The 23,282-nt window shown below is 68.7% G+C and overlaps 2 protein-coding genes across 2 annotated transcripts; one reads left to right on the plus strand and one right to left on the minus strand.

Annotated features, from left to right (window-relative positions):
• Window positions 1–1,964: 1,964 nt before the first annotated feature.
• Window positions 1,965–17,489, minus strand: ARHGAP45 (Rho GTPase activating protein 45). Its single transcript, XM_074927980.1, has 23 exons — window positions 17,165–17,489; window positions 15,124–15,454; window positions 13,467–13,610; window positions 12,247–12,331; window positions 11,692–11,764; window positions 11,136–11,214; window positions 10,637–10,774; window positions 10,352–10,416; window positions 9,773–9,883; window positions 9,344–9,424; window positions 8,954–9,133; window positions 8,692–8,829; window positions 8,231–8,421; window positions 7,768–7,925; window positions 7,353–7,430; window positions 6,972–7,073; window positions 6,462–6,625; window positions 5,835–6,023; window positions 5,329–5,466; window positions 3,694–3,932; window positions 3,126–3,387; window positions 2,611–2,713; window positions 1,965–2,437 (listed from the first exon to the last, which is right to left on the minus strand). The coding sequence occupies exons 1-23, from the start codon at window positions 17,252–17,254 to the stop codon at window positions 2,046–2,048; spliced, it is 3,531 nt and encodes a 1,176-aa protein (XP_074784081.1). The 5' UTR covers window positions 17,255–17,489; the 3' UTR covers window positions 1,965–2,045.
• Window positions 17,490–17,602: 113 nt separating this feature from the next.
• CNN2 (calponin 2) lies at window positions 17,603–23,005 on the plus strand. Its single transcript, XM_074927981.1, has 7 exons — window positions 17,603–18,470; window positions 21,075–21,196; window positions 21,464–21,530; window positions 21,629–21,766; window positions 21,910–22,026; window positions 22,325–22,471; window positions 22,543–23,005. Exons 1-7 carry the CDS (start codon window positions 18,408–18,410, stop codon window positions 22,807–22,809), a joined length of 921 nt encoding a protein of 306 aa, XP_074784082.1. The 5' UTR covers window positions 17,603–18,407; the 3' UTR covers window positions 22,810–23,005.
• The last annotated feature ends 277 nt before the right edge of the window (window positions 23,006–23,282 follow it).

Below are 23,282 nucleotides of genomic sequence, written 5' to 3' on the forward strand. Positions count from 1 at the left end.
TACTTTTTCCACGCCGAATTAATACACAAATAGAAGGGTGCCTGTTAGCACGGGAAGCTCAAGCGCAGCTTTTCTCCCCCCCCTCGCATTCACCCCCCACCCGTCCTCGCACACACACCTGGTACCGCCCGGGGTAGCAGCGCCGGCGGCGAGAGGGGGCCCTGGGCCCGCGGCTCTCGCTGCCGTGGAAGTGACCTGCTGGAAGAATCCAACCTGGCTCGCAAGAGCCGCGGAGCAGAACGTCTCGGGCTCTTCTCTGGCTCAGTTACAGACCGCGGGGCCGTGGGGGGACGTTGGGTTCCCCCACCCCGACCTGCGGCGCTGAGACGCGTTTCCCCTGAGTCTCGGCTCTAAAGCCCGGGCTCATCCCTCCACGGGGCCGGGGGGGCCTGTGCCCCCTCCACGCGCCGCTCCGCCTGCGCCTCCCCCCGCTGCCTGGAGCGGCTCTGACGCGGGAGCGGAGCCGGCGCGAGGTGACCTGGCGTCCGGCGTTGGCGGAGGAAGGGTCTGCCCGACGGCTGGAAAAACAGCTTCGGGTTTGTGCAATTGCTGAGGAGCCGCGGGGCTGCGTCAGGCGCCTGCGCGAGTCCTCGCGCCTCTGGCCCCGGCCGGGAGCTCGTGGCCTTTGTCCCGCAGGGGCTCGGCGGGAGCGCGGCCCAGGTACGCGCAGGTAACAAGGAAACAGCTTTTAGCTCTTTCTAAGCAAGAAATCCACTTGTTTCTCCATGTTTCAGTGCAGAAAAGTTGCATACCTTTAAAAAAATACTTCGGCTGGTCTCGTTCAACCCTTTAAGTTCCTTTACCGTAGAGGTAGTGGATTCGTGTTCTCTCTTTATGAAAAAAAAGAAGCAGCCTCTTACGCTGGCAGGGGCTGCGGCTGGCTTCAGGCCGTGGTGGCCCTGAGGAGGAGGAGGAGGAGGAGGAGGAGGAGGCATCTCCCCTTGGCGACCTGCTCTCTGCCCAGCTCTGGCCCGGGGCCAGCTGGAGGAGCAGAGTTGTAGTCCCGGACTTGCAGCTTAGATTTTTGGGAGACCAAATGTCTATCAAAAAAAAAAACCAAAACCCTGAGAGACCCCACAACGCTCAGGACCCTGCGGCCAGGAGCTCCTGTCCCCTGAGCTCGCTCGCAGCCTGCGGGTTGCTCTTTGCGTGGCTCCTGCCGAGGAGAGAAATGCCCAAAACACAAGCAGCAACGCAAAACCTTGCCGGCGAGGCAGGAGCGGCCGCCGCTGCCCGAGTCCTGTGTTGCTTAGAAGTGCTGAGGCAGACAATTCATCGCTGGGCTTTGGGTGCCCGGTACAGTCAGTGATCCATGGACCTCGCAGGGCCTGGCAGTGCTGCAGGCCCAGCCCCAAGGGCTGTGCGAGACGCTCCGGGTGGTTTTTACCCGCCTGTGCCGAACCCGGCGCTTCTCGGGCCGCGGCGCCTTCCCGGGAGCGGCTCCCCAGGCCGGCAGGGCCCGCGCGGTGCCCGGCGTTGTCCGTCTGTCCGGGCAGTGCCCGTGCCCGGCCGCGTGCCCCTCCCCTGCCCGCTCTTGGGGAACCCTCCCCAGGTCCCGGCAGCCTCGTCTCCCCTTCCAGCCGCGGCAGCGAGGATGATCAGAGCCCTTGACTCGTCCCGTCTCCATTGCTGCGGCAAGGCGCGGGGTTAAGGACTGCGGCAGAAATCAAACCTGCGGGCACGGCGAAGCCCCGGGTCCCTTCCCAGCTCCAGCGAGCTCAGGGTCTGCCCTGCTTCAGCCCCTTCCCAAGGAACGCGCTTCATGGGCTGCTGGCCCGGGCCGGGGCTCCCAGCAGTCGAGGCAGACTGGCCCGATCCTCCCGTCGGGAGCCAAGGGGCTGGGGGGGTTTTGTGTGAAAGCTCCAGCCACGAACCAGCGGGGACTTGCCTGCAGCTGGCACACCAAACCCCCCTGAGCCGCCCGCGGCTCCGCGTTGTCCCTCCCACCCCTCCCCATCGCAGCCTTCGGCCTCGCCACGCCTGCGTGGCGTCCGCATCCTGCCCCTTTGCCCCGGCCCAGCGCCCGCGGAACCTTCGTCGGCGCCTCAGATGAGCCGGGGCTGCTGCTCGCGGCCGCCGGGGCTCCTGGCTGCCGGCCCCGGGGCAGCGGCCGGCCCGGGCGCGCTGTTGGACTGGATTGTGTCACGGTCCGTGCCAGCGGCGGGGAGCCGGCGCTCGGGGTGTTCTTCGGCGTCACTTTGCTCCTCGCCGGGGGGGCTGCAGCAGCGGGGAGCGGTGCCCTCCGCATCCGACTGGCCCACGCTGCAGCTCCGGCTCCGCGGGCCCTCGCTGCCGTCATCGCAGAACTGAGCTTCCTCCGTGCTGGTCTCGCTCCCCTGTTTCACGAGCTGGGTTCGGGGGGCCCCGTCCGCGGCGGCCAGCAGCTCCCCGCTGTCCTCCAGCTCCGAGTCGGAGTCGACGGAGCGGTCGCCGGACTCTGGGGGACAGAGGGAGCCCCGTGTTACTCGCCCGCACCACGGCACCGGCAGGAGCTTTGTTCAGCAAACTCGTGGTGCTCAGGGCAGGTGAGGACTCTGTGGAATTGCCGCTGGCGACGCTCCCGGCACCTCTGTGCCCGCTGGGGAGGAGCCACCGGTGCCTCGCCCTTACCTGCGAAGGACTCGGCGCTGTAGGTCAAACTCCCCTTCTCCGAGGGCAGCTCTAGGTACGGGACGCTGCCGGGAGGAGCTGCGGGCTGGGAGCCCGCGTTGGCCTGAGGGAAGAGGTGCAGGGTGAGGGCACGGAGGAGGAGAAAACTCATTCACTGAGAAATGGTTCCAGAAAATAGAAAAATGTCTGTGAAGTGCACAGGCTCCATCCTCCCACCCCTGCCTGTCCCACCGACTGAGACTGTTCTCGTGGGGCAGAACCGCCCTCGCAGGTGGAATGGGGACGCCCGTGGGGACGTGACAAAGCAACGCGGGTTTTGTACGAGAAGGGCAGCGCGTTGGCCGGACCCCACCGTGGTGCGGCGCCGCGGGGCCGGGCCCGTCGCCGCTGCAGCTGCAGGGCCGGGGCCAGGGGCTGCGGGAGGGTCTGGCCCAGCTGCTCTGCCCCCGGCCGCTGGCGCTGTCTGGGCAGAGGCGGCGCATCCCCCAGGGGTGCTCCCCCCCCCCAGCTCCTACCAGGCCGGAGCAACCAGCTGCCTCCTCCTGGCTCTCGGGGGCGTATTTGGGGTCGGCCCCCAGCACCGCAGGCTCCTTGTTCTCAAAGATGGTCGAATAGAAGATGATGAGAGCCTCGATGATGCGAGCTTGGTGGGGATAATCAACCAGCGAGGACAAGGAGATCGTGGCATCTGTGGGCCTTGGGCGCATCAGTGTTGGCCCAAAGACGATGCCCAGGTTGCTTGAGGTCATCTTGTTGTCCTGTTCCACTTCCACGATCCTGGGGAGGAGGAGGAGGAGGAGGAAGAACTCGTGAGAGCGAGCAGGGAGAAGGGAGGGGTGGCCGGGCAGGGCTCGCCCCGCCTGGCGCACCCAGGCCGGAGGAGGAGCCGGGCTGGCGGCGCAGGAGCCCCCGCCCGTGGCGCACACGCAGCTCCGTGGGCAGCTGCGGCCACGGATCAACCTCCCCGCTCCTGGGACGGGCTGGGCTGGCCCCGCCACCCGCGCCGTGGGTAACGAATGTGTAAACGTTCTACGCTCTAGGGAAGCGGGGGCAGGCGCCCCAGCACCGCGCGGCCCTTCTGACCTCCTCAGGTGCTGCAGGAGGTACTGGAGCGTGGCCATGTTCTCCCAGGGAAGCTCCTTCAGCAGCTCCTTCAGCTTCATCACCAGGTTCACCACCACCTTGTCCGTGTCGGCTCCTTTGTCCACCAGCTCCGGGCCCCCCTTCCCGCTCTTGCCCTTGGCCTCGCCGCCCTGCAAGCTCTCCTTGGCCAGGCCCATCAGCTCGTTGTACATGCGGAACGGCATAATGGGCTCGGGCAGCTGCAAGCAAGAACGGGGAGGTGGGTGCTGGGGAGCCGGGGGGAGGCTCACCCCCTCCCTGAGACCTAGACCCGTCCCCCGCTGCTGAGCCGAGGGAACCCGGGGCCTTTCTACAGCGAGGAGACATCCCCGGTGCTCCGAGCCGCGCTGCCCAGAGGTGACGGCTCTTTATCCATCCCCTGAAGCCCCCCCCGTCCTGGACAGCTAGGGTGCAGGCAAAAAGCAGCGTTTGATCAACCCTTGGGTGCTCTCTGCTGCGCAGGCCCCTCAGGTCGCGGTTAAGGGGTTCTCTGGTCCCCCTGGAGGAGCCCTGGCCCGGGGGGGGCAGAGCAGGCGGTCGCCCAGCGCAGAGGAGGGGGCTGGGAAGGGGAACGGCTTGTCCCAGGGTGGAGAGGCCGGACGGAATCGGCGCAGCCTGCAGCGAAGGTGGGACTGCGCTTGGGTGGAAACTCTTGCTTTGAAGCGTGTCTAGAGCAGCTCGGTAACTAATTGGTGGTTTTGCATGGCCGGGGATGGTTTCAGAGTGGCTTAAACAGACGGGTTTGGGGACAGGCTGCCTCTCGCAGCACAGCAGGATCCCTCCAGGTCAGCACTTTACAGAGACTTTAAACCCATTTCTCTGCAAGGAGACGCTGGATCGTGGCTCAGGACTGATTTCTCCCGCTCTTTCCACGCTGCTTTTCTCTGGAGAAACCGTGGAAGCAACCCAGAGCCCCTCTCTCCTCTGTGCAGGGGACCGAGGGCCAAGCCTCCCCCTTGAGCCCGATCCCGGGTGTCACCGCGCAGCCAAAGGCCGCGCTGAGGAGTTCAGCGGCGAAGCAGAAGCTGCTCCCGCTCCTCCTGCCTGGTGGTGGCTGCTCGGAGGGTGCGGGTGACGCTGCTGTTGGCACTTGCTGTTTGCCAGTTGGGGTACTGGAGTCTGCTGGGGGCAGAGGGGGCCCAGCACCCATCTGATCCCCCCGCAGGGTGCCCTGAGGGGCACAGCCCTGCTCCGGGAGCTCAGCCCTGGTGCGGAGCGTCCTTCGCTGCATCACTTCCCTTTTCATCTGCTGGTTCCCCGACTGCGGAGGGGAGGGAGGGTTTGGTGCTTCCGCACGTTGTTTTTCTGCCGGTGCCGCCGCAGCGGAGGGGCCGGGCGAGGGCTCACCACGAGCAGGAAACCCGCGGTTGGCTCGGAGGCGGCGCAGTGTGGGTGCTCTGCCCCGCTCCTGCACATGGTCCCAGCTCCGCTGCTGATCCTCTCCCGCCCGGGAAGGGCCCCGCTCCCCACCCACAGTTTTTAAGCCCAGTTGGTGCAGAATTACTCCCGCCAGAGACGACTCGGTGAAGCCACGTTTGGTTTCGGGAAGTCAGTTCCTGTGGCCACCTCCCCCCGGCCCCCCCAGCAGCACTTCACCTGTCTCAGGTAGAGCTTCAAGACGTTGCTGATGTCGTGAGGGGAGGCCTGGGACAGCTCCACCAGCTCTTTCCCGTTCTCAAAGGCCTGGCAAAGCTTCTCCACACGGGTCTTGACGCCATTAACTCGGTAGATGCCCTGTGAAAGGGAGAAAAGTGGAGTTGAAGTGAGATGTTTCTCTTCAGGTTTGCGCAGGACCGAGCTCCTGACTCCCACCCTCTCCCTTCGGGTTGGAAATCCCTCTCAGCAGTCACACTGGGACATCCCCTTCCAGCTCAGACGTCGCTGTCATTCCTGTCTCCTAGGAAAGAGGGAGGCCAGAGACATGACTTTCCAACGTCAGAGTTTGGGCTGTTGGGGCCAAGTTCATCACCGGGGACTTTCTGGCTTCCTGCCTCCAGTAATCTGAAAACCGAGTCTGTTGGTTTTCACGCCAAGGCAGCTCATTTCAAGAGAAGGCAGCGGAGCCGGCTCAGCTGAAGAAGAGGGAAGAGAGAGTGCGTCACCTTGGTTTTCAGCGCCCGCTTCTCGATCTCCGAAATGCATTTCTTGATGATGAAGGGGATCCCGTCTGAGCTGCTCTGAGAAGCCTTGGTGAAGTCTTGCCCAAAAAGCTGCAGCTTCCCTTGGAGTTTCTTGTGCCCACACTGGATGGCCAAGGTCTCCAGGCACTTCTTGTGGCAGGCCAGGTAGCACTGGAAAACACGGGGAAAGGCACAGTGGGGGCAGCCCCGGGGGGCACCAGGCATCTCTCAGAGAGCGAGACGCTCGCTGAGCACGATGACAGATGGGAGCCTGGGCCCCAGCATCGCGCAGAGCCCTCCCCAGAGGAGGAAAGTCTTCCTAAACACGGGTGAGAGCCGGGCTCAGGTAGTCCTGCCCCAGAGGCTGTGCTGGCACCTCTGCCTCCACAGAGAACTTGGACCTCCCGGCCGTGGTCACTCTCCTGCTCTTGCCCACGTGTGTCACAGCTCCAGGCTGGGTTCTGCACAAACCCCTGACACCCGGCGACGAGCCGCCCCGCAGTGTGTCACGGGACCGCACGCGGGGAGAGCCGAGCTCACCCCATTCGCGGGACACAAGCTCCATCCGTCCCACCCACCGAGCTCTCTTCCCGCTTCTCCCGACTTTACCTCCTCGCATTCTGCTCCCTGGAAGTAAACGTAGCTGTTGCACTCCCGGCACTTGGAAGGGGCGCGGAGCTTCCTCAGCCGATGGGTCTGGGCAGCCTTGGACAAGCCGACGTTCCGGAAGGGCCCCGTTGGAGCCGTCATCTCCGGGGTGATGCCATTGATGCCTACGAGCAGAACAGGAAGAAATGCGTCCGCATCCCGGCTCCTGAGGAGGTGAAGTTAAGCAAAGCTTGAGCAGGAGGGACACGGCCCCAGAGCAACCAGCTGGATGCCCCAGGGCTTCAGCAACACTTCGAATATCCGGGACGCTGAGGCAGCTGCAGCTCAGCTGGTCTGAGCACAGCCCATCCCTCGGTCCAGGCAATGCTCCTCATGGGTCACGTCTCCTCCCAGCAATTGTTCCGTTTACCCCCAGAACTACTGAATTTGGGGAAAGTCAACCTGCAGTTAGCTTTGCCACGGTGTGTGGGTGCAGAGCGGGAGCACGGCGTCACCCGCGCCGGCACGTACTCTGCTCAAAGGGGGTGGTGGTCTCGTCCTTCTCCTCCAGCTCTTCGCTGGACGACATGGTCCCGTTGGACGACAGCCGCTGCAGCTTGTGGCTGAATTCACCTGGCGAAAGAAAACCCACAAGCTGGTGAGATCACTGGGAAAGTTTTTTAACTTCTGAGTGCGCCCTGATGCACGTGGCCGATGCCCACAGCACCCAGCCGTGTGCCTTGTGCGGCGGGGGCAGCTCCCCGAGAAAATGAGGAACCGGGAGCTGGCAGGGGCTGCGTGGGGGAGCAGGCTCCAGCCCTGCAGCGTGAAGATTTGGGGGTCCCTCATCCCACCCCGCCCCATCCCTGGCAGGGCGAGGACCGCCGGCCCTGCGCTGGGTTCGGTGCCCACCTGCATTTGAATCCAGGCTGCCGTCAGCTTCAGAAATGGAGGTCGGCCAGGATTTGTGGACCTGGTGTCCCCTCCCACCTGCAGCAGAAAACACACAGTCCATTTGAGATTCCTTCCTGCACTCGGGAGAGAATCAGGGGAGAACAGCCTGGGCCCGGGGAGACACTGAAATTACTGAAGGAAGCTGCTTGGTTTGATGGGCTGGTGGGTTGTGATGGGAGAGAAGAGCTGGGAAGATGGAGAAAGGTCTGTTAGGCAGCACTAGACAGCAAAAGCAGAAAAAAAACCCCATAGATCTGATTTGGTGTCCTTCAGGAAACTGGGCTCGCCAGGCCTCAGCCGCCCGCAGTAGCCGCCGAAGCGCCGCTTTGCTCCCGCCCGGGGCAGGACGCAGCCGCCGGGGCCCCGCGCTCACCTCTCCGCTCGGCCGCCGCCGCCCCGCTCTGCTCCTTGGGTCCTGCCCCTCCTTCTGCCCCCGGCCCGTCCTTGGGCAGCGCCGCGCCCTCGGAGCCGCCGCTCGGGGAGAAGTCGCTGGCGTTGAAGCTGCCCTTCCGTGTGCGAGCGAAGGGGGACCTGGAGAAAGGAGCAAAGGGAGCGTGTGAGTCAATGAGAAGGAAGGACGCGAAAACCTCATTCATGGCTGCTGTCCCCCTGTCTTGGGATTTACAGTCCTCTCGTAAATCCTACGTAGCCTGTCTCATCCATCAGAGGATGGGGGGGGATCCCCGGGTGGCCCAGCCCCAGCTTCCCCAGCAGGAGCTGCCCCGGGGTGCTGGAGGCACGCTGGTTTCTGCTGGGGAGATAGTGCCCGCCCGGGGGGAGGTCTCCAGCGACAGGGAAGATGAGTGTTCACCAGGAATGGTTCCCCGCTCTCCTACCAGGCGTTGTGTGACACGTAGGGCTCAAAGTCGTACTGGATGTCGGGTTCATCCCCTCGCTGGAGCTGCCTGACGTGCGAGGCGTACTGCTGCCCGGGGTCGTAGAGCTTGCTGCTCTCGCACAGTGTCTGGAAGTTGACGGGCAGCGGAGCCGTCTGCATGTGCATGATCTGGTAGAAGGAGATTGTGGCCTAAAAATAAGGCGGAGAGAATCAGGCGTGAGCTTTGTGAGCCGACGTGCACGGAGGAGAGAGACGAGGAGTCCAGGTTAGTTGGGAAATCGGGAGCACGGAGCGGCCCCAGCCTTGGCTGTCCAGAGCCCAAGGGAGTGCGGGGAGCCCCGCACCCGCCCCGGCCCATCTGAAACGGGGCAGCTAAGCCAGGTCTGCTGGGGGGCAGCTCTGAACCTCTCCTGGGCAGGGCACGGCCCCCCCCTGCCCCGGGGGCCGTCCCCCACTCACCAGCTTCATGACCTGGTCGCTCTGTTTGATCACTTCGTGGATCTGCCGCAAGGAGTTCACCTTCGTGTCCTCCAGCTCCTGCTTCTGGGTGTTTGCATCCGCAACACAGGTGCGGTACGTGGCCATCGCCTCCTCCGCCTGGGGTTGGGACAGCCGGAGATGGGGACAGTTCACGGGCCGAGGGCCCGCAGGGAGCTCGGGCAGCGACGAGGCCGTGGCCGGGCAGATGCTCAGCCCGAGGCCGGGGCTGTCGTGTTCCCACCTTGTTCTTGGCTTCCTCTTCCAGGCGCCTCTTCTTGTCCAGGGCCTTGGTGGTGATGCTGCTGGCGGTGTTCTGCTGCTCTTCCTCCGCTTTCACCGCCATGTACTTGGCCTTGTCGTGCTCCTCGCTGCGCTGCATGTAGATCTGCTTGGCCTTGCGCAGGTTCACCTCTGCCTCTTGCTGCCAACCAGAGCAGCGGCCCAGGGTGAGGACCGACCTCTGTGTGGGGGGGTTATCTCCTGCCAGCCCCCCCAGGGGCTTCCTCCGGCATCCCCCCGCACTGCAGAGGCACCCAAAGCACCCAACGCTGCCGGAGGGGGGCGAAGAGTCCAGCGCCCTCGGCGGGGTCCGTGTCACCGGGGCTCTCCGTGCTGCCTGGCCGCCACTCACCAGCTTCCTCTGCGCCCGGTGCCACTGCTCCTTGATCTCCTTCCTCCGCTTTTCGTGTTCAAGGCGTCTCACTGTCAGCGGCTGGATGGGGAGGGAGAAACAACCCCCACGGTGGCCTGAGCTAAACGCTCGCCGCTCCTCCCTTGGCAAAAGGCTTTGCAAGGAGAAGTTCCCCGCGGCGGATGTTATTCCCCAGCACATCTGGGCTCGGTTACGGGGGGGTTTGTGTCCTGGACAAAAATCTGCAGCCTGGGAAGGGCCCGATGCAGTTTCCTCCAGCCTGAGCTAAGCAAGAGCTGCCCTCTGCAAGGACAGGACGTCTGCTGCTCCCCAGGGACAGGGACCCCAGAGACCACGTCCACCCTGCACCAAGTGACCCCGCTCGGGACTTATCCTGCGCATCCCTGTGCACGCGCCCGGCCCCCTCACCTGGAGGAAGGTTTGGTGCTGCAGGGTGTTGGCCGCCTGAAGCACCGACGTCCCATGCTCCATGTCCTGCTCCAGGGCCAGCAGGTAGATGGACAGGAAGGGCATGTTGGTCTGCGAAACGAGAAAACGCGTCACCCCGAGCCCCAGCACCACAGCGTGACCCAAAGGAGACGCGTCCTCCAGCGCCGCGCTTGGGGAAGAAGAGCGAGAGGCTCGGCGTGGCTGCCTGCTGCTGGCAAAAACCCGTCCTGGACCAGGAGAGTGGCCACAGGGTGCCAAGAGGCTGCTCGGAGCAAGGTCGGCGGAGGCTGGATGGGCCCCGTGGTGGCACCTGCCCCGTGCCGGGGCCAGAGGGGAGGGGACGGGGCACATCTGGCATGGGAGCCTGCCCGGGCAGAAGCGTCGGCTCCCGGTGCAGGAGCTTTTGCAGGGTCTCGGCATTATCCTTGGCCTTGGTTTGGGCGCACGGACGTTGCCAAGCGAAGAGCTGCAGAGAATCGCCGGCTCGTTCCGCCAGGTCACACAAACCAGCTCTGCAGGGCCGCTGCCCCCGCGGCACCGCCGGGACCGTGGACTCACCTCCTGGCTGATGGTTTGCTTGCAGCTGTTTGCCATCTTCTGAAGCCCTTTGGCAAACTCCATCTCTGGAAGAAAAAAGGTTGGAAGTGAAAAGACGTACAAGACACCAGGATTCCCCTGCTGATTGGGCTCCTTTTGAAAAGTAAATCAAGAACTCCGGGAGGGAAGTTCAGCCCTGGCAGCGTCTGCCTCCCGCGTGCGGGGAAGGACCTCGACCCGTCCAGCTGCTGCCCTGAGGGGCTCAGCCCCGCTCCGAGGGGACCCACCCGCCTCCTCCCGTCTCACCCAGCGTGGTCCTTTTCTCCAGGTACCCAATGAGGTCCTTCATGTACTTGGAGATGTTTTTGGCGTACTGGAGGGCGGCATCCACGCCCCCCTCGCAGCGCTGCAGCATCACGTCCACTTCCTCGGCGGGAGGACGACCTGTGGTGGGAAGTGGGGGAGAGAAAGAGGGGAGAGACCCCGAGTGTGCTGCTGCCGCCGCGTTTGCTGACCCGCTCCCGCGCCTCCGAGCTCCCAGGAGCGCTGGAACAGCCGGGAGAGCCCCGGCACAGCCCGGCCCGGCCCAGCAAGCTCCGTGAGCTTTCGGGGCAAACCTCCCCGCGCTGGCATCGTGCCGGGCTGGAGTCCTGTCAGTCCCCGGTGCCAGCAGCAGCTCTGCTGCCTTTTCCCACCCGAGGAGCTGCGTGCGGCTCAGGACTGCGGCGGCGACGGGGAAGACGCCGGTTCCTGGGGCCGGTCTGCTCAGCCGGGTGCCCCCCCTGAACCCTGCGCCCAGGCGTACCCGTGTGATAGCTCTCCACGCCCGACGGCACGCTGTCTCCTCCGGGCCCGGGGATCCCCCCGTAGAGGCTCTCCATAGTCTTTGGGAATTGGGAAAGAAAAGAGACTGGTCAGACAAGAGGAAGGGCCGGTGGATGGAGGGGAGGCAGAAACCCGGAGCTGCTGGAGCTGTCTGCTCTTGCTGGGTGGCTGCTGTGCCCAGCCCGCGGCCCTGCGGGAAGGCCGGGAGCTAACGGGAATGTCTCTGGAGAAATAATTTGTTCTGTGCACACACCAGACCAGGACAGAGCTACAGAGAGCAACCAGAGCCCTGCTTTCTGCTCCATCCCTTCCCGAGCCACCGTGTGCCCTTTGGCTCGAGCTGCCAGGTGGCTTCTCCCCTCCCCGGGACGGTGGTGAGGGCAGGAGCAGCAGCAGAGCCCCCGGGCAGCTCTGCCGGGCTGGGGGGTGAGCTGGGAATCCCACGACTGGGGCCGGGGGCTCAGCCCCTTCCCGAGCCGAGTCTGAGCGCCCCGGCACACCCCGAGACCCGCACGGCGGGACCGGGCGTCGCTCACCTGGTTCTGGTCGCTGGGTGGGATGGAGAGGATGGTGCTGCTGTCCACCTCCCCCATGAGGAACTCGGACACGCTGTGGCGGGAGGAACACGGGGGGCTCAGCGGAGGGAGGACGGGCGGTGACAAGCCGGGCTGTCACCCAGCAGCACCCGACCCATGTCCGAGCGACTGGGCAAGGGCCGGGGCAGCTGGAGCTGCAATACTGGTTACCGTGGGGACCAGTTCAGCTCCACAGGGTGAGGTCTGGGCAGTTCAGGCAAAGGAGCAGAGCTCGGCCCAGCACCGAAGAGGGGCCGGGAGATGGAGCCTGCGGGTCGAGTGGGCTTTGGGGTCCCTCAGTGCTGGAGGAATCGCCAGTGGGAGCAGCGAGAGGAGCAAATCTGCCCTCCCTGTGGGTGTCTCCACCCCCCAAACCACCCCCCAAACCAGCCGCCACGTGCGGGGCCGTGCGGGGCGAGGGGACGGGGCAGGGGGTGGGGACGTGTCCTGGCTGCTGGGGCAGTGGGGTCCATCGGGGCCCTTCTCCAGGGGACGGGCCGGCCAACAGCCCCTTACGTGCTGCTGAAGGACACCGCGATGGTCTCCACGGCCTTCTCGAACTCCCGCTTGTCCGTCTCATTGTTGGATTCGTAATGGAAACCTGGAAACGAGGAAACGCAGAAGCGCCGTCGCCGCGAGCGCCTCTCCCTGTCCCGGGCAAAGGACCTGCCGGATCCCGAGGTCTCAGCCCCGCTGTGGGGTCAAGCTCGAGGGAGCAGCGGGCAGGATCATCCCTACGGATCATGGACTTTCCCTAGTGCAGCGCCGTGTCTCTGCCCCATTTCTCCCGGGACTTTCCCCCCTGCCAGCACCGCTCGGTTCACGTTTCTGTTTAGTCCCGTCAGCTGGGGCTGCTGGAAAAGTGCTGCTGGCTGCCGGCCCCTTCCACTGCCTCCAGCCCCTCACGGCACCTCCAGAGCCCCCCGCTCGGCGGCCGGACGCTTCCCCCTCCTGCCGTCCCCCTCCCGCCTTCCCCCGGGGGGGCTCTTGCCCGCAGCCAAAAGAGGAACCGCCAGCAGCAGCGGGAACCGGCGCAGACAGCGCTTGGCAGACGCCCAGGCCGAGGGACGCTGGTGACGCCTTTGGTGGCCGCCAGGGTTTGGGGCAGATCCCGGCGCCTTTGGGGTCGGCTCCTCTGGGGCGTCGGGGCTGGAGAGTTGAGCCCCCTCCCCGCTGCGGTGAGGGGCTGGGATCTGCTCCCAGCCCTCTGCCCGGGGACGTGGGGAGCCCGACCTCGCTCCATCCCGCCCCGCGTGGGGCCAGCCCCATGGCAGAGCTCCTGCCCCGGCCACGAGGCTTCCTGTGCCCTCGCGGTTGCTGTTCCGTGTCCAGGAAGCAGCGCGGTGACGCAAAATGTTGGTCTCTGCCTGCGGTTAGCGCAGCCGCCCCCTCCCCGCTGGGGTAACTGCAGGCAGGAGGTGGTGCCCGGGCCAAGGTCTGGGCTCCGCAGACCCCGCTCCCGTGAACACGAAGCAGCTGGGAGCAGGAGCCGATTACTGAAGTGTTTTTCTTGCGGCCGTGCTTGGAAACCCCCATGCAGGGATCTGGGCTCTGTCATTTCCGACACTACATCATCCCCAAGACTAAAAGCAAGGAGGCAGCCGATGCCTTCGCCCTCCCTGCCGGCCGTGGGGCAGCTCCGCTCCCGGCAGCCCCCCATGGGCTCCCCGGACCCCGCGCAGCCCGGCCCGGGGCGGGAGGGGAGCGGCACAGAGCCCCCAGCCCCACCGGCTCACCCTTGACTTTGGAGATGAGGGTCCCGGCGGCCGTCAGCGTCTCCAGGGTGTTGAGCAGCGGGTACTTGTTGATGACCTGGCGCAGGATGCGCAGGGTTTCGCCCAGGCACTCGTGGGCCAGCGGCCGCTGGGGCTCCTTGGGGTCTGCAAGAGAGGGGGGCTGAAACGCTGCCCCGCGCCCCTGCCCTCCGGACCCCCCATCCACCCCCTGCCAGCCCATCCCGCCGGGCTCCCGGACCGAGCAGCCCATCCCCGGGGCTTCGGGGCTCCCCGAGGCTGGCACAGCCACGTCCCCCTTGTCCGGCACCTCCCAGGCCTCCCCTTCCCCCCCGCCGGGGCTAAACCGGCCGCTGTGTCCTGGCCAGCGGCCGGGCTGGGGCAGCCCGACCTTTTAGGCATTTTTTCCTCAGTAGTAACATTTTCCCTTGAAAGCGGTTTGGGAATTTCCTCCTCGTTTCCTTCCCTTCCTCCCCGCCGGATGGGCGCTCCCGGCCGTGGCAGGGACGTGGCAGGTCTCTCCCCCCGCCGTGCCCCGTCCAGCCGGGCTCGCCGTGTCCTCCCCCGGGAACCGGCCCCTCTGCGGGCTCCGGCCCCGCTCCCCGTCAGCTCGGCCCCGGGGCTGGGGCTGGAGCCTCCTTAGGAAGGAGACGAGGAGCCTCCCGTGGGGGGGTGGGAGCCTGGCACCCACCGCCCGCCCGGGCAGAGCCCCCTCCCCATCCAGCCCCAGCTCGGGGTCGGGGTTTCCTCGGTTTCCTCTCCCGTTTCCAGGCCCCTTCCAGAGTGGGAAGTGGGGAGACCAGTGGGACTGGGAACGGGGCTGGTATCGGGGCTGGATGGGTGCAGAGGGGGGCTGGACTCCCCAAAATCCCGGCTGTGTCCTGCGGGTCAGCCCCAACCTCCCCCCATCTCTTTGCCAGCTTGGGGATGGCACCGTCCCGGCGGGCCCCGCGGGCGGACGGCAGCGGACGGTCACCGCCCGGCCCAGGGCTGTTCCCTCCTGCCCAGCAACCCCCAAACCTGCGCAGGGACCTGGAGGCATTCGCCCCCCCCCCGCCGGGGGCTGCCATCCCACCCCCCCGGCAGCGCAGGCCCCAACCACGTTCCCAGCGGCGCCGTCGGCAGCGGCGCCCCGGGCTGGGCGCTGCCGTTTTCCACGGTGAGTGGGGATGCGTCAACGTGTTTGTGAGGCCAACGCCAAAAACTGGCATCATGTGACCCCCCCCGCAGCCCCACCTCGCTGCGGGGACCACGAGACCCTCGACTTTGCCTCCTCGGCCAAGGCCCCCCTCCCGCGGCCCCGCAGCCCACCCGGCCCCGTCCCAGCGGCCGCCCCGGTGAGGCTGGTGCGGTGGGGAGGGGGGGCCGTGCCCGGTGCCCCGCGGGCTCTGGGGGCCCTGGCAGGCAGCTGGCACCGCTGCGCTGTAAACAGGAAAACGGGCGGATGAAAATAGCTCGCGGGCAGGAAGCCGCGTTATCCTGGCTCCGAGCTCCCGGCAGCCACCCACCACCTTCTGCCCTGGCGGGGGTCGGCGTGGCCCCCCCGGAGGGGCCCGGTCACCTCCCGGCCCTGGGCAGAGACCCCCGACCCACGGGTCCGGTCTGTCCCCGGGGGAGCATGCTCCGGGCGGGGCGGCGCCGGGGGGCAGGGGGGGCTCACCGTCCCGCAGCACCACGTCCCGCAGGTTCTCCAGCGCGTCGGCGAAGCGAGCCACGTCCGTCAGCAGCTGGGCGATGTCCTCGGTGTCGATGAAGGGGCCCTCCCCGCCCTCCATGGGGCTGTAGGACATGGGGGTCTTGGGGCCCTTAGGCACGGCCCGGGGGCCCGCCGCGGTGAGGGGGAAGCCGGCGGCGCTGGCATGGCGGCTGAGGCTGGTGGGGCGCTTGAGGGTGCCCACGGCGCTGGGGCTGGTGCTGAGCTTGGAGCTGGCGGGGGGCAGCTCCCCCAGGCCGGCGCCGGGCGCCTCCAGACAATCCTTGCGGGACAGATCCTGGGGAGCGGGGACCAGAGTCAGGCCCGGCGGATGAACCCCCCCAGCACGGGGCTTGCGGGCGGCCTCGGCTCTGGAGCCACAGGCCTGGGGCCAGCTCGGCCGCCCCGTCTGCCCACTCCCCCCTGGCTCCCCCCGGCCTCCGCCAGCCCCTGTGGGCCCGGGTTTGTCTTGGGGGACACACAGTGACCGAGGGGGTGGCTCTGCCTTGTCCCCACCAGCACCCGCCGCGCATCCCCGCGGGGCTGGGGACCCTGGCGCTGGCAGGATCTGGCCCAACGCGTCCCTTCCTCTTTTTCATCCCCAGGTCAGGCACAGCTCCAGCCCTGCAGGGATGGGGGGGACGTGGACACCCTCCAGGCCACCGTCTGGGGACTTGGCAGATATTTTACAGATGGAGGGAGCCCCCGGTTTCTAGGGGCAAAACTGCCCCGAGGGAGGGGCTGGTACCGGCACCTTCCGGGGCCGTGCAGCCCGCGAGGGTCCCTGCGGCACGGGGAGGGGCCCAACCTCCCACCCGCCCACCCTCGTCCCTCCAGCAGCTCCCGTCGGTGACTCTCAGGCACCCACGTGTGACACGAGTGTGCTGGGTCTCAGCACCCCCAGCGCTGCCGGCTCGGCGGGGCCGGAAGGCGACTTTGGTGCCGATGGGGCAGACCCGGAGCCGACCGAGAGCACGAGGCTGCCTGGGCGAGGGCAAACCGGGGCAGCTCAGCCCCGCGCCGGCCAGACCGCGGAAGGGCTGCGAGGGGCTGCCCAAAGGCCCCCACCCCGAAACGGCCGGGGCCGGCCCAGCCCTTGAAATCCTGTTTCCATCCCCTCCGGGGTGTAGCGGCCCCGCAGCCCCCGGGTCCCCCCCGCTGGCCCCCACCGGCCGTACCGTCAGCCACACCGCGGGCGCGTGGGGCAGCGAGTCCAGGGAGCCTTTGGGCGAGTTGGCTTTACCCGTCCTGCGGCGCCCGGCCGAGTAGGGGCTGTAGCTGTTCCTCCCAGCCGCCCGGCCGAGCATCCCTCCGGCCACCACCCATAGGCCCCTCTCCCCGGGGGTCGCGAGGTGGGTGGGCACGGGTGCCCCTTGCTAAGGGGCCGCGGGCGAGCTCTGGGGCCCCACCGGCCCCGTCTCGCCAGCCCCGTCTGGGCTCCGCGGGCTGGGGCGCAGGCGCAGGGCGGGCAGTGCCGGGGTGCGTGGAGGAGCCCCGGCCGGCCCCGCGGAGGCGAGGCGCTTCCTCCCGCGCCCCCCCAGCGCCGGCGGGGTGCCCGCACGTAAATAAATATATGGCAGAGCCGAGGCACTGGGGCTGCCCGAGCCCGGGTGTCCCCCCGCTCCCCCCTCGTCCCCTGGGAGGTTTGGGGGTTTCTCTGCCCTCCCCAAGCCCTCGGCCGCAGCCCCCACCGCCGGGTTCCCCTGCCCTCCGCCGCAGCCCCCCGGTTCCTCCCCAGCTCCGTTTGCCCTCCTGCCTCCCCCAGCGGCTGCTCTGACCCCTTCGCCTGGGGCAAAATCCACCCCCCACCCAGGCCCCGAGAGCAGGGTCCTTCCTCAGCTCCCTCCTCCTCCTCCTCCTCCTCGCAGACCCCCTGGCCATACCCAAGTCCCCCTTCCCATCCCACGGCTCTTCCCAGCAGCTCCGTGGGTGCCGTGACCCCTCGTCCCCCCGTGGCCCCCCGTGGCCCCCGTCTCGCCGCGGTGGGGGGACACGCGGGGACACTCACCGGCAGGGTCTGCGGGACGGGGCTTCCCGCCCGGCTCTTCTTGGAGATGGAGGGGGTTTTCATCAGCTCCCGTTTCTTCCGGGAGAACATGGCTGGGGGCGGCCGCGCCGCTGCCCTCGGCGGCCCCTGGCTCGGCGAGGCCGCGGGCCAGCGCTCACCGCGTCGGCCACATTCGCCGGGGCCAACTGTCAGGAGGGCGCGTGTGACGCCGCCTTATTTCCTCATCGGCTTCGCCGGCGAACCTGAAACAGGAAAAAGCAGAACGCGCACCCCGGGCGCGAGGCCGGGGGGAAGGGGGACCCCGGCCGCCCCTCGGGGGGGCTCGGGCCCGTCTCCAGCCGCGCGGGAGGGAGCAGAGAAAGCGCCGGAGCTCTCGGGGCCGTTTGCCCCCGGCGAGGGGGGTCAGTGCTGCACCCCGTGGCCGCACGGAGGGGTCTGGGGGGGGGAGACCCCCACTCTGCAGCAGCAGGGCTGACCCCCGCGGGACCCCAGGCCTCGGGAGGGGTTCGCCGCTGTTTGGGGGTGTCCAGCAGCCCGCGGAGGACGAGCCCCGGCCCGCGGGGCGCTGCTGGAGGCCCCTGGGGGGGGCAGTGGGGTGGAGGGCTCTGGGCTCCCACCCGTGGGGTGCCCCCGGCTCTGCCTCTCCCGTGGGCTCGGTGCCGGTGCCGGCACGGCCCCAGCTGCCCCCCCGTGCACCCACAGTCCCCACCCGTGACTCGCCCGCCCGGGGGGTAACGCAGCCCCGCAACCGTCTGTTCACCCACGGGAGAGATAAACCCCGGGGGAGGGACGGGACGGGACGGGCCCCCCCCAGGGCGCGGAGTGGGGACCCCCGGCCGGATCCTGCCCACCGGGACCCCCCCGCGGGGCCCCCTCGCGTGGGCCATCAGCCGGCCGTGGGACACGGACACGGAGTCGGGGGTCGGGGCGAGGGGGTGGGGGGGTCGGGGGGGGGTGCGTGTGCCCGTCGATAGGGGGGTGCGTGTGCCCGGGGGTGCCCACGTGTGCCCGGGACGGCTCCAGCCCCGGGCCCCCCGCGCGCTCCCGGTGCCCCCCGGTTCCCCCCGGGGTCCCGGTGTCGGGGTGCGGGACCCCCCCGCGATCCGGCCGCTCCTGCCCTTATTTGGGCATTTCGGCCCCGTCCAATCAGCGCGGGGGGGCCGGGCGCGTCCCCCCCCGCCCCGCCCGCCCCGCCGCCGCTCCCCGCTCCGCTCCGGTACCGGCTCCGCTCCCGCTCCCCGCCATGAGCAGCTCCCAGTTCAACAAGGGCCCGTCCTACGGCCTCTCCGCCGAGGTCAAGAACCGGGTGAGCCGCGGGGGGGGGCCCGGTGCCAGCGGGCGGGGGTCGGGGGGTACCGGCGCCACCGGGTGCTGCGGGTCCCGGTGCTCCCGGGGGTCCTGAGAGCCGGACATCCCGGTGCCGCTGGGGGGGGGCCGGTTACATCTCGGGGTCCTGGAGAGCCGGGGGCTCCCGGTGCGCCCCGGGCATGTGGAGCCGGAGGAGGGACCTGGTGCCACCGGGGGCGGAGAGCGGAGAAGTTCCGGGGGTGGAGATTGGGGGTCCCGAGAGGATGCGGAGAGCCGGGGGGTCCCGGTGCGCCGGGGGCTCTGGGAGGCGGGGGGTGCCGGAGCGGGGCTCCCGGTCTCGGGGCGCCCTGGGCCCGCCCGCGGTGTGCCGGGGAGGTGCCCCGGGGGGGGACCGGGGCTGGGAGGGGTCCCGGTCACCGGCCGCCTCGCCCACCCCGGACCCTGCAGTGGCCGCTATCGCCCCCCACCCCGGCAACCCCCCGGGGCACCGTTCCCGTCCCGGGGCTGGGGGCGACGGCCGCGGCTCCCGGAGCTGCTTCACTTTCTGCTTCCCCGCAGCTCCGCGTCCCCCCGCGGGATGCTCCGGCCCGGCCCGTGGCCCCGCGGCCCTCACCGGGGACGGGGCTGGTGGCCCCGGCGGGACGCGGGTGGGAGCAGTCCCCGGTCCACACCTGCCCCTCGGAGCCCGGGACCCCCGGCCGGGCACACCCGGGCACCCTTGGCCACTTGGCCACCCAGGCCTCGTGTGCCCGAGCCGCCCTCCCGCCGCGGGGCCGTAAGGGGAGCAGGGAACCGGTGCCTCCGGCCGGGCTGTTCACACCCCGGGGAAGGAGCTGGGCACCGCGGGGTGCGGGCAGCTGCCTGCCCTGCCCGCTGCCCTGCCTGCCCGCTGCCCTTCCTGCCCGCTGCCCTGCCTGCCCCCTGCCCTGCCTGCCCGCTGCCCTGCCCCCTGCCCTTCCTGCCCGCTGCCCTGCCTGCCCGCTGCCCTGCCCGCTGCCCTGCCCGCTGCCCTGCCCGCCCGCTGCCCTGCCCGCTGCCCTGCCTGCCCCCTGCCCTGCCTGCCAGCACCCTCCTGCCCGGGCAGGTAAAACCTCCCCGTGACCGAAACACTGAGGAGGGGGCTGGGGGGCCGGTGGACAGCGCTGGACGCCCCCCGGGTGCACCCCAGGGCTCTGGGTGCCGCCGTCCCGGGTGACATCCCTGCCCGCAGCGGTTGGGCAGGCAGGAGCTGCCGGGGCCCGGCCGTGCGTGGCGGTGGGGATGTGGCGGCCGTGGCCTCGCAGGGGATTTGCATTTTGTCCCGGAGTGGAGACGGGCCCCCGCTCGTGTCGGGGGTGGACGCGCGTGCGGGAGCCTCGCCGCTGCCTGCTCTTGGGCGCTTCGGCTTGATTCAGCAAGACTTAAGCCAGTTTAACCGCTTCTGTGTGTCTGCTGGAGGCTGACATCACCGACTGGGAGCCAGTTAAACCAGTGACACTCTCCCAGTCCGTACAAGCCCTTTGCAGACTGGGCAGCGGTGGGATCTGCGCTGGGGCTGGTCCCTTCGGCCCCTTCCCGTGCCCTGAGAAACCCCCGCGCTGGCCGGGGGGTGGAAAGAGGAACTGGGACCAGCTGCCCACGCTCCAGAACGCCAGATGGAAGGGCAGCGGGATCCCCCGGCCAGGACGCACGTGGTGCCGTGCGCGTGACGCTGCTCAGCTGGACCGTCCCTGCATCCCGCACCGGCTGAGTGTCCCTGGGGCCGTGGGCACGGCCACCATCTCCCCACCGCGCCGCAGGACGGGGCCGGGCCCATCCCGGGGTCTCCCCGTGTCCGGGATCCCTGGGGACCCCGGGACCGGGACGGGCGAGGGGCCGGTGACGGCACTCGGGGCGCTCCCCGCACAGCCCCCTCCTCCGCGCCCCGGCCTTGCCCTTCCCCCGGCCGGGGCGACGCCGCCGCCCGGGCAGCTGCTCTCCATTTGGGAGGAGGCGGCCGCATTCCTGGCATAGCCGCGGTGACCCAGGAATCCGCCGCGGCGAGCTCGGCCCCGCCGGAGGGGAGAGCGCCGGGCGGCCGCGGACCCCCGGGGCTCGGTGCCGGACTCCCACGGGCTCCAGGGGACAGGGAGGAACAGGCCCTTGGGGGGCATTTCCCCCCCAGCCCCCGCGGCAGTTCCTCCTCATCCTCCCCGAAAGGTTCAGAAGTCGCCGTGTGTGAGGGGCTCGTGCCAACGCGTGCCTGGTGGCAGCGGCGTGCTCGTGCTCCCGTCCCCGGTCCCGGGCAGGGACACGGGCAGGGGCAGCCCAGCTGCTCTTGCTCCCCAGCCTGTACGTACAAACGGGCTAAAACCAGCCGATGGAGCAGGATGGGGGGGCTGGAGGTGGAGGGAGATGTCCCCCCATCCTGTGACAGGGTCTCGCTGTGCCTTTACCCCCCGGGCTCTCGCTCCTGCCCCCCCGGGGGGTTCCCAAAGGCTTCCCGGGGACGGGGCTGTGGGGGCTGCTGTCCCACACCCTACTGCGGGTCTGTGCCTGGAGAAGGGGGGGAGCTGCCCCCCATGAGGGGTTTGGGGTGCAGGTCGGGGCTGTGCCTGAGCCCCCCCCCGCTGTCCCCTCCCAGCTCGCCCAGAAGTACGACCCGCAGAAGGAGGCCGAGCTGCGGACGTGGATCGAGAGCGTGACGGGGCAGCAGATCGGGCCCGATTTCCAGAAGGGGCTGAAGGACGGGGTGATCCTCTGCGAGTGAGTCTGGGGCTGGGGGACCCCGACCCTCCAGGGGACCCCGCAGCCCTTGGGGGGGAAGGGCGGGGTGCGCCCGGCCGTGCCAGCGAACGGCAGCCAGAGTCACCCCCAAAGCGCCCGTGTCTGGGGGGAGCCCCGGGGGACCAGCAGGGACTTGGGGGGGGGAATCGCCCAGTGCCTGTGGGGGCGACCCGGGCTGGACCCTCCCAGAAGGGCCCTGGGGTCTGTGCCCCGCCGCAGCCCCCGCTCCCCCCTGACCCCCTCCAGGCTCATGAACAAGCTCCAGCCCAACTCGGTGAGGAAGATCAACCGCTCGGCTCAGAACTGGCACCAGGTAGGTGGGGGCAGCCCTGCCCAAAGCCCGGCCCCCGCCGGGCCCCAGCTCCGCCCTGGCCCCTCTGCCCTCGCCCGCTCTGACCCCTCTCCCCCCAGCTCGAGAACCTCTCCAACTTCATCAAGGCCATGGCCGCCTACGGCATGAACCCCGTGGACCTCTTCGAAGCCAACGACCTCTTTGAGAGCGGGAACCTGACGCAGGTGCAGGTGTCGCTGCTGGCGCTGGCGGGAATGGTGAGCGCTGGGGGGGGCACAGCCCCGCGGGGACCCGTCCGGCAGACCCCCCGCTCGGGGTGGGACCCCGCGGCTCCCCCTGCCCAGGGTGCGGGTGGGGGGGTCTGGGACCCCCGTCCCTCCTCACCGCCCCTCCCTGGCAGGCCAAGACGAAGGGGCTGCAGAGCGGCGTGGACATCGGCGTGAAGTACTCGGAGAAGCAGCAGAGGAACTTCGACGAGGCCAAGATGAAAGCTGGGCAGTGCGTGATCGGGCTGCAGGTGGGGTGCCGGGGCTCCCCAGGGCCAGGGGGTGGGCGAGGGGGGCCCAGTTTTATCGAACTCGGCACCGTCATGGCTCCAGGCGTGGCTGGGGGCGCCCGAGGCTCCAGGTGCCTCAAGCGCCCTCGGGGTCAGGGACCATCTTGGCTCCGTGTCCCGCGCTCGGTGGCCGGGAGAGGCGGCGCCGGGCTGGGTCGGGGAGCGCCGGCTGTGCCCCCCCCAGCTGCGGGGGGACGGGGTGGGAGGAGAAGGGGCACGTGTGGGGCAGCACTCGGTCCTCACTGCGCCCCCTTGTCAGATGGGCACCAACAAGTGTGCCAGCCAGTCCGGCATGACGGCCTACGGCACGAGGAGGCACCTCTACGACCCCAAGAACCAGATCCTGCCGCCCATGGACCACTCCACCATCAGCCTCCAGATGGGCACCAACAAGTGTGCCAGCCAGGTGAGGTGGCGCTGGGAGGGGGGGGCCGGGGGGGCACCGCGGCCGAGCCCTGCCGCGTCCTGTCCTTCCAGGTGGGCATGACGGCTCCCGGCACCAGGAGACACATCTACGACGCCAAGACGGGGACGGAGAAGTGCGACAACTCCTCCATGTCGCTGCAGATGGGCTCCAACCAGGGCGCCAACCAGAGCGGCCAGGTCTTCGGCCTCGGCCGCCAGATCTACGACCCCAAGTACTGCCCGCAGGGCAGCCAGGGCGAGGTGGCCAACGCTGCCTGCGACCAGAGCGGGGACCCCCCTGGCTACCACTACTACCGCGAGGAGGAGGAGAGCTACTGAGCGGGACGTCGCCCAGCCCCGTCGCGCACCATCTCGTGTACAGACCCCGCTGCCAGCCACATTCCAGCCTCTACTTTCATCATTCCATCATTCCCTCTTTTTAAACTCTTTTTTTTTTTTTTTTTTTGGTTTTGAAATGAATCTATTTTTCTGAGCAAGGAAATAAAGACCCTGTTTCTAGAGAAGAGAGCGGCCGTTTCCCGCAGCCCGTGGGAGCCCCGAGGCCCCAGCGCAGCCCCGGTGTTCAGCGGATGCTCCAGCACCGAGGACTTTCATCTCGCGCGGCCGCCAAGGCGCGTTCCCGCCCGGCGCCCACCCCACCGCCGCGATGCTCCACCACGGCAGCACCCGCGTCCCCCGGCAAGGAGGGGAGCGGCCGCCCGCGCTGCCCCCGGTGCCGCTTCTCACCCCCGTGCTGGCGGGACCCGGCTCAGCCCCGCGGGGGAGACGGGCTCGGGGTGGTGGGAGCGCGG

The sequence above is a fragment of the Athene noctua genome, chromosome 27 (assembly GCF_965140245.1).
Source record: "Athene noctua chromosome 27, bAthNoc1.hap1.1, whole genome shotgun sequence".
Taxonomy (NCBI): Eukaryota; Metazoa; Chordata; class Aves; order Strigiformes; family Strigidae; genus Athene; species Athene noctua.